We start from the raw sequence: 13,374 nt of genomic DNA on the forward strand, positions 1-13,374 counted from the left end.
TGGTTCTTCACAGTCCTGTGTTTTGTTTGTATATACAGATGTAATGGCCTGCAGATTACATATCACTATTTAGAAGGCACATGAGATATGAAAAAATAAGAATACAAAGGATGTGCAGGCAACTTCCTATGAAATAAGAATATTTTCAATTTTTCCATCTTGGTGTAGAGGTCTTGTACAACACATCACAGATTCCTCCACAGCAGAACACTCTTTCCATGTCTTTTGTGTGTCTGGTAAATTAATGAACAACCAGTCAAGAATACGTTTCCTACCTCCTGCATTACTAATTTATCATCTGCATTGACACTCTCTTAATTTCCACCTTCTAAACTAGTATTTCCCTAAAGAGAAATCTAATGTATGTTGCTAGTAATAGAGTTATCCAGGAAAAAAACTTTGTCACACCGGGATGAAGTTGCATTGCCATACTTCTTGATTAAATAAGGCTGCAGTTTACAGCATGGCAGAATAATGAAGGTTGAAAAAATATCTTTCAAGTATTCAAGTTACTGACTGGTATTAGAAAAGTAGTATTAGGTTTCAAGTACTATAATTTCCCACACAACTTGGCATAATTTGGAAAAATTCCTACATTGTTTCCATTAATCACAACTACAATACAATGAAAAAAAGCAAAACTACTGGACATACATCGTAAAAATGTAGAGCAAAAGGTATTTAAAATGTGTATGGCTCTAATGCACATATTTCAATTACAAGACGTGCTCTACATTTACATTGAAGTGTTGAGAATTTGAAACTTCAAATTCTCAGAATCAGGAAAAAATTGAGACACCACTAAATGTCACCACATCTGTTCAATGTGAGCACTCACATTCTAGTCATTTTTTTTTGCTTTTGATGCTTATACTTGGATTCCAGCTGGTGGAGCTGGATGATGCAGGGAGAGGTACGCCAGTAAAATTTGATTGCTCTGCAAGAAATCCTCTCAGACTCCCAGTACTCGGCAGCTGAAGCCAGCGGTGGAGCGAGTAGACAGTACTTGTTCGTTTTGACAAATGAAACCTTACGCTATCAAGCCTAAAACAGTTCTGGTTCTTGGTTTTGGTTATCTTAATGAACATTTAACCAAAATTTTATTTGAGTTCTGTCCCCAGAATCAGCTTTTTGCAATGCTTTTCTACATGACCTCCCTATTATGAGAGGACTAAACTTAAAAGCTTAATAAAATCTTAAAATGGTAGTTACTTTTTCCTCCTTATTTTTGGGCTGCCTTATTCCTCACAGGAATTATGATGCTACTTTTACTCACAACAGAGTCTTGAAGGTGACTTAGTACTTGTGAAGCTCTGTGAAAGTATTATCAGCAATACTGCTGGGACAAGCACACGAGGCAATGAAGAAATCTGTTTCTAGAGAGGAGAATACTGTGAAGAAAAGGGGGCTTAAGACCACAAACTAACAACCAGAATGAAGCAATTCTCTTCCAGTGAAGACCTCTAAAATGAGCAAAGCAAGCACGAGAGGGAAAAGGGGTCAAGGACCTACGCAATTAAAAATTTCACACAGTATCAGACTTCACACACTGTAAGAAGCTGTAATTACAGGTACAAACGCAAGTTTTAAATGCATAGTTTTGCAATCTTAATGATCTCCTCATACAGTGTGCAATTCACTGTATACATGCACATGCACCATGGTAATAAACCTCCATATTTATCTTAAATGTAATAATTTGTTACAATAACAGGATATCGAATTAAAAATGTCACCATACCATTTTGTCACTTTTAAGAAACCTGCATTACTGTCACACTAGCTACCCAAACAAGCAACCCTGAGAAAAAAATAGCCTTGCCAAAGCAGCATGGAACAAGTTTTTCACTTGTGTTAGGGAAGATGACTGAATATAATGGAAGAAGATAGCCTGGTGAAAAAAGTCTCTACGCTGTCATCACCAAATACTATGAAGTGTCCATCCCCTCTCCTCCCCCCAAATTGAGACATTTTTACTACTGAATTTGCAACTCTTTTTATAATGGACATACAAATGGCTAAAAAGTAATATCACCGCCATTAAGTATGTACTAAAGAGAGGAGTCTGGACAAGTTAGAAACATGCTTAAAATCATCTAAAAGTTATGAGCTTGATACAGGAACTACCGAGTGAAATTTCATGCCCTGTGTTAGTGGAGGAGCTCAGACAAGATGATCATAGTAGTGTTTCTGTTCCATCTCTTCACAATCCGTGAAAGTACAGTCAGAGAACGTCCTTTACAGCAGTGCTTAGTGTGTAGTATTCCATGCACATTCATATTATATGCAATTTGGTATACTGAAAAAAGAGAATTTCTGCAGAACAGAGCTAGCATAATTATAGCATTTGTGCTCCAAACCCTAAAGGCAATGGGAATTTTGTCCAAGAGAAATGAGAGAAAGAACTGTGGGATTTGTCCCACTGCTACTAAAGCCTGACTGTAGGTCTGACCTTGTGCTTTCTGAAGTCAGAATTGGTTTTGCCACCAATTTAAGGGAAAGTAGAGTAGCAGCCTGCTGCTTCTTGTAAGAATAAGTCTTTTAAGTAAATAAAAAGTACTGTATTTACAAGAATAGCAGTTCTTTAAAATAATCTTACTTTTACTTTGCATCCAAAGGGATTTTGAATAAAACTCTTTAATACTCTGCTTAGAAGAGAACAGCTCTCATTAACAAGCATGGGCATGTTACATCTAAACTACCAGACAATCTACCACAGCATTTGATTGACTGGCTGTTTAGATCAAACAGACAATGAACAGGAAAAAAAATGAAACCATTCTCATCTTATTGGTGTGTTCTTTCTGTGTCATAATAAAACCCTAGATATTTGTCTCAGAGGAAACATCTGGAGAAAAAGCACAACAGTTGGTAACTGTCTTCCCCTTTTTTGCTGAACTGCACATGCAACTCAAGTCCTGTGTCTTAAGTCACCGGGGGGAAGCACCCCAACGCGCTACCCTTTTCAGTGCAAGTTTTAGTATCAGGGTCAGAAGGGACTTTTCACTAGCTCTGTGAGACTAGTACAGTCCCAAGCAGTGATCAGTGTTATGTGCAACAGATGAGTGCCAAATGTTCCTCTATTGGACAGTCAGAATCCTCCCAAAACCCAGAACACAGTCTAAAGAAGCAGGACTTCATGCTAGTTGCCCTGTAGTAAACACTGTTAAAGTCATGACTTACTATAACAAAGCAAAACAAACAAACAAAAAAGTGTCCTGATACTAATGGGATTTTGAAAATCCCTGATTTTACATATAAGACTGCAGCTTACACAGGCTAACAAAAGGGTCTTGGAGTTGTCAGCACTAAGTCTGAACCCAAGAGGAAGTTAGAAAAGCATGAAAGCGGTGGGGAATGCACATTGATCTTTCAACCAATGGTAATAAATTATAAATTCAGCAGAGCAAAGAGAATTCATACCCCTGTGCCCTTGTGGACCCCTAACTAAGCGAACAGAGGTCCTTTATCCCCAGATATTTGATATGAAAGTTTTGCTACTGACTGTTTTGAATATGAGTTCCTTAACACTTTCTCTATTGAACAGGCCAGACTGTGGGGACCTTTGTTCTCAGAACCGGCTTACACTGGAACAAAAGACCTCCCTAAATCTTTCTTTCCATAAGAAAATTGCTTATGTAGGCTAACGAGCAACTATGTTATTCTGGCTTTGGAACAACTGAATAGATTCGGACTGGCAAGAATATAGTCTACATTATACTCAAACATCTGTACAGATTCAACTCCAAAGTACCCAAGATAACTCATTTCAAAATGTCAAGGGATGACTTTTTCTGACGTTTCTCTCAAGGGAAAGAGTATATTGCAAATAATGCAATAAATATGAAACAAAGAATGAAAGACTGTTACAGTAAGAGGCACAGAGCAACCAAATCCAAAGCCAAGAACTTGATGTTTCAGTGGAGCTCCCAAATGGCACCAACCCATCACAGAAGACCTATACATCACCCACACACAGACAGCTCTGGGACCTGTGCTTCACAGACACAGGAGACCACGGGAGCGGAGCACACCTCACTGCATCCCACCCGTATCCTAATGGCTTACAGCTCTTTGCAGACCAAGGCAGGTTAGAGACCCCACAGGTGTGCACCACCAAGTAGGAGGAAAGCAGGAAATCACAGAAGGCTTTGCAATTGCCTCTGTCAGTCCTCACCTGCACCAAGCAGCTGTGTCACGGTGAGGTAACAATTCGTGGCTACACCTGCAAGCACAACAGACATTTTCACTTCTCCATTCAAACGCAGCACATTAAAAATTAAGAATTAGCAACAGAGGACTTGAATCATCATGGTGTTACACACCATGTGAAAGTAGGAAAAGGACTGCAAATCTTTGCCCTTAACTGCTTATTTCTGGAATATTTCTGGGTAGAAAGATAATGAAAACAGACACAGCCGTGCAACCTTATCTATCACTGTGTATAATTAGTGGTTTCTTTCATTAATTCCCTAATTAAAGTGCTTTGGTCTACCTCCAGCCAAAAGCAGCTCAGGAAGAGAGGGCTTGGAGATGAAATAGTAACTTCACAAATTAAAAGCCCAGCCCTTGACACAGACTATTTGAGAAGAAAGCATAATACTCTTTGAAACATGGGTCTACCCTGTTTGGTACTGTTTAGAAGTCCTTCCCCAAGACTAATCCTCCATGCTCATCAGTCCTCTACAAAATGTTATCCAAGTGGGATCAGGACATCGAGGATGAAATCAATGACTCAAGTTTTCTCTTGTACCCCAGCAAATAAATTTCACTGTTATATTTGTAAACAAGACACGTAAAACTCATACAGCCATGCCTCCTGGGAGGTAGGTTCCCTCCTTGGACTACAGAGCTCACTTTGCACTACACTCCCTCCTTTCCCATCTAGCTATAGCACAGGAGTGCTGGAACATGCTGCATCAGACATATCTAGTCCTACAGGAAAGGAGGAGCAAGGAAGAGACTCGTGAACTACATCAACCTGATATGCTCAGCTGAAATAGCTGAGTATCAGGCAGAACCTTTACATTTTTGAGTGCGCATGCTTTTTTTAGAAGGAAGCATTGAATAGTAGGAAGGGTTAACGTCACATCTGGTCTTCCAAAATAGAGTAACACAATACAAAATCAGTCTAGTTTAAGCCTTGCTTCTCTGTTGCCCAGAGCTGAACGGCACAGAACAGAACTAACTGCCTTCTTTCAGCAGGTCTGCCTGCTACAGGAACATCTTCCCATCCTGGACACTACTGAGTGACCTGCCAGCATGGATGGAAAACTGCATGTTTAGACCTAAAAAAGGTAGATCTCCCTTCTTGTCCTCGATATCCATGGTCTCTACTGAAAAAGCAACCTCAGACATTAGCCTCTGGGAAATGCTCTAACCCAGCAAATGATGCCAAACACATATGAATGCATCCAGTGAATTATACAAGCAAATTGTTCAACTGCTAGCTGAACTGTTGAAGACCTTTTCCACCTTTCATGCCATAGCATGCCACAGCAGTTTTGAAGTACAAGATAGTCCTAAGAGATATTTTGAAGAGTACAAACCATACGCAATCACATCTTCCCCTAGCTCATGGTAGTAGCATGCTTTGGAAACTCTGTCCTGAGGACTTTTGATTTTAGATCTTTATTACCTCCTAATGAGGTGTCAGTCTATGTATCATTTTCACATCTTGTCTTGTATGTAAGCTATGCACCCTTTTAAAAAAATGGAATATAAATAAAGAATACTGTCTAAGTGCTGCTCTCCTAGACCGTTGCATACAGCATTCAGATAAGACTGAACAAAAAGCAGTGAAGTTAGTACAGAAATTTATACCTGCCAACGCTTTACCAAGAGACTCCAGGCAATGTTCAAGAATGTGAAAATTTCTGTAGCAAAGTGCAAAAAAGAAACACATACCTAACAAGAAAGCAAAACAAAATAAAAACAAAAATAAGTACTGTCACTGATGAAAATACAAAGTAGGATTGTTTTTAGACATATACTTTGCTAAAAGTAAGAACAGAAGTTAGTAAGTTTTAACCATAGTTATTACTTCAAAAAAAATCCAAATTTTCTCTTTAAGTTCTCTTAAGTACCTAGAGTCTCACCAAATTATTCTCAGGACTTAAAATCCTTCTCCAGTTGAATTCCTTTTTAAAATCCTGTAATTCCCTTCACCATTCTTAGCTATTAAAATAAAGCAGTTCTTTGTATTGTAGCCTTCAGATTGATTTCACGGATGTTCATCATGGAAAGTAGCTTTGGAGCAAGACACAGATGTGAAAGAGCGCATAGCCAGCTGTAGTTACAACACCTGTGTTCTTTCACACAAGAAAATCTGGATGTGTATATGGCATCACACAACTATTTAAGTGGGCATGGCTGTTTGCTTGGGGTGCAGAATGATCCATTCTTGGCAAATATATAGCAGCATGTGTTGCTGAAACTAACAAACTGATGTTATCATATGCAAACCTGAGTAAGAACTATTTGCTAAGCAGTGGGTTTTTTTTCAGATGTTCCTGGATCACAGCTAAAAGAACAGATTGAGATAATTCCAGTTGAGAGGAGTAGGCTACTTCACCTTTGCCTTGTTTTGTATCTTGCCCCAGGAAGATTTGTGTCATCAAGAGGTATTAAAATACTGAATCTGTATTACAGAAGGTTAAAGAAATTCCAGCAAAATCACTCAACCCGATGCCCCTTTTGTAACTATAGAAAGGTGTATCAAAATGAGTGCAATACAAAACAGATAAATTTCTTATAGCAACAAAATAGTAGTGTATTGCTTCCAGTTTCTTAAAATATGTGAGTAAAGGCAGTATTTTTTAAAGTAATTGATACAGATGGGGAAAAAGGAAAAAAAAAAAAAAAAGACATTTCAGCCACACGAGCCTATTCAGATCTGAAGTCATCCCCGAGGAACATGAGGAGCTTCTGTGTGCCCCAAGTGATATAATTTTTCTCCAGAAATAGCGACTGGTAAGTAAAACAAAACATTTTCTCCCACACAACATGGAAGACAGTGGTTGTGAAGCTCCTTCCTTCCTCTTGCTTCTTTCCTCCTCTACCAGCAGGTGGGGCCAAGCATCAACCATGAACTTGCCCAGGTCTCACTGTTAATGTGAACACTAACTAGCATTTTTAATTCCAGCTCTGGGCTCATTGTGGTGCTCACAAAAACTATTTTGGTTACTATCACCCTGCTCTTACCACTAAAAAAAAAATAAAAAATAAAAATGCTTTGTCTCACTTCAATACAGCTTGCAAAATATTTGTTTTCATTAGTGGTAAAACCAGATGGTAAGAGCTCTGTTTTCAGAGACGCACCGATCTCGCAGTTTGAAATTTGCCTCATACGCTGAGAAACGTGACCATGAGAAAGCTGGTGAGTTTTTCTGGAAGGAACTTGCCCCATTTCTCACTGCAAGTGAAAATCCACCAGCTTTGAAAGTTTGTGACCGTGGGGCATTCTGACGACTCCAGCCAAACAAAGGCTTGCTCTCTAACTGGGCTTTTTAGAATACGTCCGAGGACCCTGGATTGAGTGGCAAATACATTTACCAAATGAGATAGTGACTCATCACTTCACCCCATAATTTCCTTTTTCCATGTGCCTGAATCAGGAGAGATGACTCTTCTCTTCCCAGCTGAGGCTCCAGGCTCGCTGCATTCCACTTACTATTGTCCCCCCTACTTCACAAATGTAAATAATTTTCAGAAATTCAATCTCTCTACTGGCTTTATAGCAAAATTAAATGCAGAAGCAAATTCTACAGCATATTCAGTTCAACCATGCACAAACGGTTTTCTGCTCTCTGTCAGTTTGGATCCTTGTCAGACATTGCATAACCCGGTCTTTGAAAGGAAAGAGTTTCCAAATGTTCCGTCATTATCTTTGTCTAAGTCACTGATCTATATCTGTTCAAGGAGAAAAGTAAAGAAGGCTGCTGGTTTTTTTTGTTTGTTTGTTTTAAATTTATGGTATAGTTTCATCATAAGAAGGAAGAGCTTCTGATTATTTTTAGGCTCTAAAACAGCTCAAATGGTATGAAGTGTCAGCAAACACAACCCTTTTAAGTTACACAGGAAGTTGCAGGAAGCTCCAAAACATCAAAATAGAAAAACTTCACATGAAGCTCTCTTTTGCCTTCTGCAAACCAACCTTCATTTAAAAGTGAGAATTGAGCATTCCAAGCGAAATCTGGAAGTATTTCGGTCAATTAATCAAGGCGTTATACACCAAACCCTGTTTAAAATCAGCTTTCAGAAATGTGGTAGAGAAACAACACTAAGAAACAAAGTACACAGCCATATCAGTCTGAATAAAAGTTCAGAAAACTCAGCTGGACTCAGAACAAATTATGCATTTTTCATTTTCAAAAGGAGTCGTGTGAAATGGGGCTAAGTAAGAAAAACCAGCCCTATGTAGCTGCAATGTAAAAAAAAAAAAAATCAAGATAAAAAGAAGAATTTGTCATATCAAGTCTCAGTCACATCAACTTCAGGGGCTCTGGAGGGGAGCATGAAGATGACCCTTTGCTGGGTCTCCATGCTGGAAGTGCCTTTAACCCCTCCAGTGGCAGCCATTCACCCTGCCTTGGTGGGAGATGCAGCATGGGAGAAAATGCTGGGGCACCGAGAACCTCACACCAACTATACAAATTAAGTCTGCCTTTTGGTAGCTCTGACCCACACCAAGCCTAAAACTGAAAGGCGCTAGAGACTTCCTGGGGCCCCCTTATTTTCACATCTTTTCAGATGCAATTAAAAAAAAAAAAAAAACAACCCACCAACGAAAACAAATTCAGACTAAATCTACCTGTTCATTGACAAACTTAAGGGGAAGACAGACAAAAAATGCAATGGTCCTAGAATTTCCTTCTAGTATCCTCACTTCTGGTTTGATCAGTTTGTTCCAGCAATTTAAATGGGTTATCGATAAAATAAAAATCTGGAGAAAGATTTGACCTAGGTTTTAGAATGAGTAAGTTAATGTTTTAACAGAATTTGACACCATTGGTAGTTTTATTTGCTTTCAAATTAGCTTCTAATATTTAAAAGACCTTTCTATTTATAATTAAGACTGATAGCATAAGACAAGCCTGACGAACAGCTCTGCCCATGTTACCAGCCCCATTGATGTCATGCTTGATTAGGTGCCTGCAGTTACTTGCATCTGAGTGCTTGCAGCACTGTGAACACTGGCAGCATTTTGCCTAAATATTGCAAGTTTGATCTAAAACAAAAGAATCTGAACATTGGTGAGCAGGTGACCACACTTGAAAAGACTGGGAGAAAACATTCAGAATAAATATCGAAGTATTAGAGATTAATGAAATTATTAGAAAGTAATTTCTTTTGAAAATATATACGCATATGGTAAAATTAAAAGAACTTGCACAATTAAATATAAATTCTTAAAATCTCCAGTTCAGTTTCTGATATTCTTATTCACCACATACACACATAGGTATGTACAGAATCGACTCTTCACAGACTGACAAAAGTATACAGATCACAAATAACTAAGATACATTTAAGAAGTCTGTTTCCAGTTCCCCATTAATTTGTCATTTTGATACACAACAGTTTCAAATCATCAAGCACTGAAAATATAAACTTGACTGTATTTGGTCAAGCAAGTTTCATACTACGCATTAATTTATTTGAAATACACTCCCAGGGTGTAGAGACAAGTATCATCCTGGGAAGAATCTTTTGGCCCACTGCCCGTGACATTGGCTGCTGGACAATATTAACTGCGCTATTCCCTGCACCATATTTTATATGCAGAAACAGCACAGCACCCTGAAAGTCAGATGTACATTGCTATATTATTCTTGTCTTTAACTGAACTATATTTTTTTCTGCACCTCTGGTTTCATCATAGACATAATTTTTTGTATTATTTTGCTCAATTAAAAATTCTACCTTCTTTATTTATTTTTAATAACATTCTCTCCATGCACTTCTCATGTTTGTTCTAATATTTGAAGCACTCTCTGCCTTAGTTCTTTGCTACAAAAAGAGCTGTGAAAAGACACTTCAAATTAGTGTTCCCAGTTTCTTTTAAATTATTTTAAAATTAAATACATGATTTTAAAAATAATTATACCTATCTCTTGAGCCATCTTGAGTTCAAATTTCAATGCTTCCCCTACTTCTCGTTGAGGAGGGTCTAATCCCTGCTGCTAAAGCATTAGCGAGTGTGCCTAGCCATTTACATGGAGTTCGGAATCTTAAATTCAAAAAAGGTATGGGAACTTATATATATTAATCAGAAAAATACATGGTTGTAAGCTCATTCTTAAAAATGTTGGAGCATGGCAGGATCATGCATGCAGACTTCATCTGAGGTTAAGATTCCCAGTTAAATTAGCACATTTTCTTGTTTCAGATCCCCACAGTCCCAAAATATTAAGAATAAGCACATGTAAATAGTACTCTGTTCTCAAGGCAATAAAATTCAGATTAGGAGAGAACTAGTCACTGAGGCTTGCGGCAGTGTCTAATCCCATGGAAGCAGAAGAGGGCATATTTCAGCAGAGCTCCCCAAAACCTGCAGCAGGGTTTCACAGGAGAGCAACTCCCAGCAGCCAAAGCTTCCAGAAACATCTGTTATGAACACAAACCCAAGGCAGGCTCGGAAACGGAGATTAACACCAGGACTTCTCATCGCAGTGCTGTGGCCAGCTCACAGCATGGAGCTGAGAATGGGAGCACCAACCAAGCATGAGCACAGAGCCCAGGTGAGTTACAAAGCACTGCTGGAAGTTCAAGGCATTAAATGCATCAAAGCCTCAGGTGATGGTTACCTCACTGCAGCAGGCACATGTGAAGAAATCAGATTTTCCTTCCACCCTCTGCCTCTCCAAATGACCTGCCAGTGCTGAGCTGTCTATCCAAAGAGCAATGGTTATCCTGCAGCTACATGCGATGGAGGCAACCACCTCAGCAGGTGGGTTAAGAGAGAAAGCAAACTTTATCTGATCAGCACATGCTAATATCTAAATTGGGGAATTATCAAAGAAGAAGTTCTCTTTCAAATGCAAATATCCCATTTTCCGAAGCAATCAGATGAGGAACCATGAGACTTGTGTGACCAGAGGCTGAAGGTTCAAGGACAGCATGACCTAAAATGCCAAAACACACCCTTCTGGCTCCTGTCTGGGTGTACATACACCATTGTTAGGATGAAGGCATTATACACTCACAAGCTATTCTTGAGTGTTTAAGGATGTTGCTGTCCTAAACAGTTCAGGTCTACTCCTTATGAAGTCCCCACCAATATGGAAACACTTCTTCCAGGTTTCCACTTCGTTGCCACATACAGTTTTCTATATTTCTGCTCTTATCTCTGTTGATTATCAACACAGCCAAATACGAGATTGTAACAGGTGATGTTGCAAACATTTTTAGGGAGGCAGGGAGCGACAATACTATTCAGGACCATGGTGTCACTGTGAGAATAAGCCACATACTGTCACTTGTATTTTCTATGGCTCGAAATACTGAGAATTTAAAGCATTAAACGTTGAAGCAGTATGAATCACTCTAGATTTTTGAGAAGTGAAAGGCCAACATAAAATCCATCCTAAGCTGCACGTGGCTTGTTTATATGTAAAATTCTAATATCTCAGTGTCAATCAACAAAGCAGACAAATCACTTTGACGAGGGCTTTTTCATTTTGTTTTTAAATCTACACCTTTTCCAATTCTTATGTCTTTCTTCTGCTAACAGGAGAATTCTAATCAAATTCTGTCTGTGCTCTGTCCAACATACTGCTGCAAATGTAGGTTAGAATGCGATTTATGTTTAAACAAAGGAAGATACTTCCTTTGTTTATATAAGTGCTATTTTAATACTGCATGCCCTACCCTGAAACAGACAAAATTAAATATGAATTTCTCTTTATCATCACTCTATTGTTCATTTTTAAATACCTACTCTCACTTTTAATGCCACATGAAAACCTCCGTGACAAAGTACATAAACAGTACGTTCCTATCAAATCTTCTCTTGTTGGCAAGAGAGTTACGTGCAATTTGTACCACCAGATTCACGAAGAAATTTCTTAGCAGTGAGTTTGATGAACCACTGAAGGAAATGTGTCCATCAGATTCTTGGAAACATAAAATAAACAGTAATCTGCTCATTCTCCATTTAAGCCTTTGCAGTTGTGGATTTTAAGTATACCTTTACACCTGTAAGATGTAGCTCACAGTAAGGCACTGCAGCGACCAGTAACTGAGGCAAAGCACATGAGATCACAAAGTATATGAGCTAAATGTTATAAGCACGCATAATTCTTCATTGACTGAAATGAGGCAGGCACTACAAAAGCCTGACCAGCATGTGCTGTACACACATATATACAGTCATATAAGGCAATGAAACAAGAATATCTGAAAAATGTGAAAGACAAACGTGCACACACACACACCTTCTGAGAACAGTACTAACCTTGTTGCTCACTCTCTGCTTCAGCTTTTGCAGGACTTGGTGCGACAGGAAGGGGTCGAGGAGGACGAGGCTTTGGAGTTGGGGGAGATATTTTTTTTCTTCCAATGTATTCTACATAAGTTCCTGGGAAATCCCCCCTCTCCCCTGTGGTTTCATTAAAGCCATTTAACCAACCAATCTCTTCAGGCTTGGCTTCTTCCCCTTCACTGAATCCAAGTGCTAGTAAGGTACCTTTATTCACAGTTAATATATCTCCTAAGTGCAAGTCAATGTCTTCTTCTCGCTCTTTCTTGTAGTCATATAGAGCTCTGTATTGATATCCTTCAGCACTCATCTTGGCAAATGGTTTAACATTCAAAAGTGTTACTAAACAGTATCAAAATGCAATTGTCCAGTTATTTTTATGTACAGGTAGATTCAAGATGTACTAAATGTGATAATAAAAATGTCAATAGCAATGTCTAAGTAATAAAATCCACCAGAGAATCAAAAAGCACCAGGATCTACTATTTCACTACTGATGTTTTTAATTCATGCATTTATTTTAAGTCAATGTCTGTTGCAGAAGAATGTGTTCCACTTCTTCTATGTCTAGCAGAATTCTTCCAGTTAGTTCCTTTTCTGAGCTTGCTGGCAATTCTGGGTCTCCATACTCAAGTTCAGCTGATTGTTGTAACCAGTCACACCTTCTTCTGATGAACTTGCCATAGACTGCACACGTACCTCAAATATTCTGCCACGGAACTCTGCATGCATGCTCTTCCTGTAAAGAGAAGAGAAAACTGGTATAGTCATTTCAAGTTCTCTTGATGCTTGTGAACTTGTGATTCTGCTCACGCTTTAAGCTTTCTGTAACCCTGACAGGGATTGTGTGTCCCCCAAAAGAGCCCTGAACAACACTCAAAAAAATGCAACCT

The 13,374-nt window shown here is 38.8% G+C and overlaps 1 protein-coding gene across 1 annotated transcript in view; it reads right to left on the minus strand.

Annotated features, from left to right (window-relative positions):
* The window catches only part of PIK3R1 (phosphoinositide-3-kinase regulatory subunit 1), a gene marked incomplete at its 5' end in the record, with an annotated part of 53,992 nt that extends 41,201 nt beyond the window's left edge, over positions 1 to 12,791 (minus strand). Inside the window, one exon of the mRNA XM_083816029.1 lies at positions 12,458 to 12,791. Coding sequence (XP_083672155.1) covers positions 12,458 to 12,791 — 334 coding nt within the window. The remainder of the gene's footprint in view (positions 1 to 12,457) is intronic.
* Positions 12,792 to 13,374: the final 583 nt, after the last annotated feature.

Source organism: Anser anser (genome assembly GCF_964211835.1).
Source record: "Anser anser genome assembly, chromosome: Z".
In the NCBI taxonomy this organism is placed as follows: Eukaryota; Metazoa; Chordata; class Aves; order Anseriformes; family Anatidae; genus Anser; species Anser anser.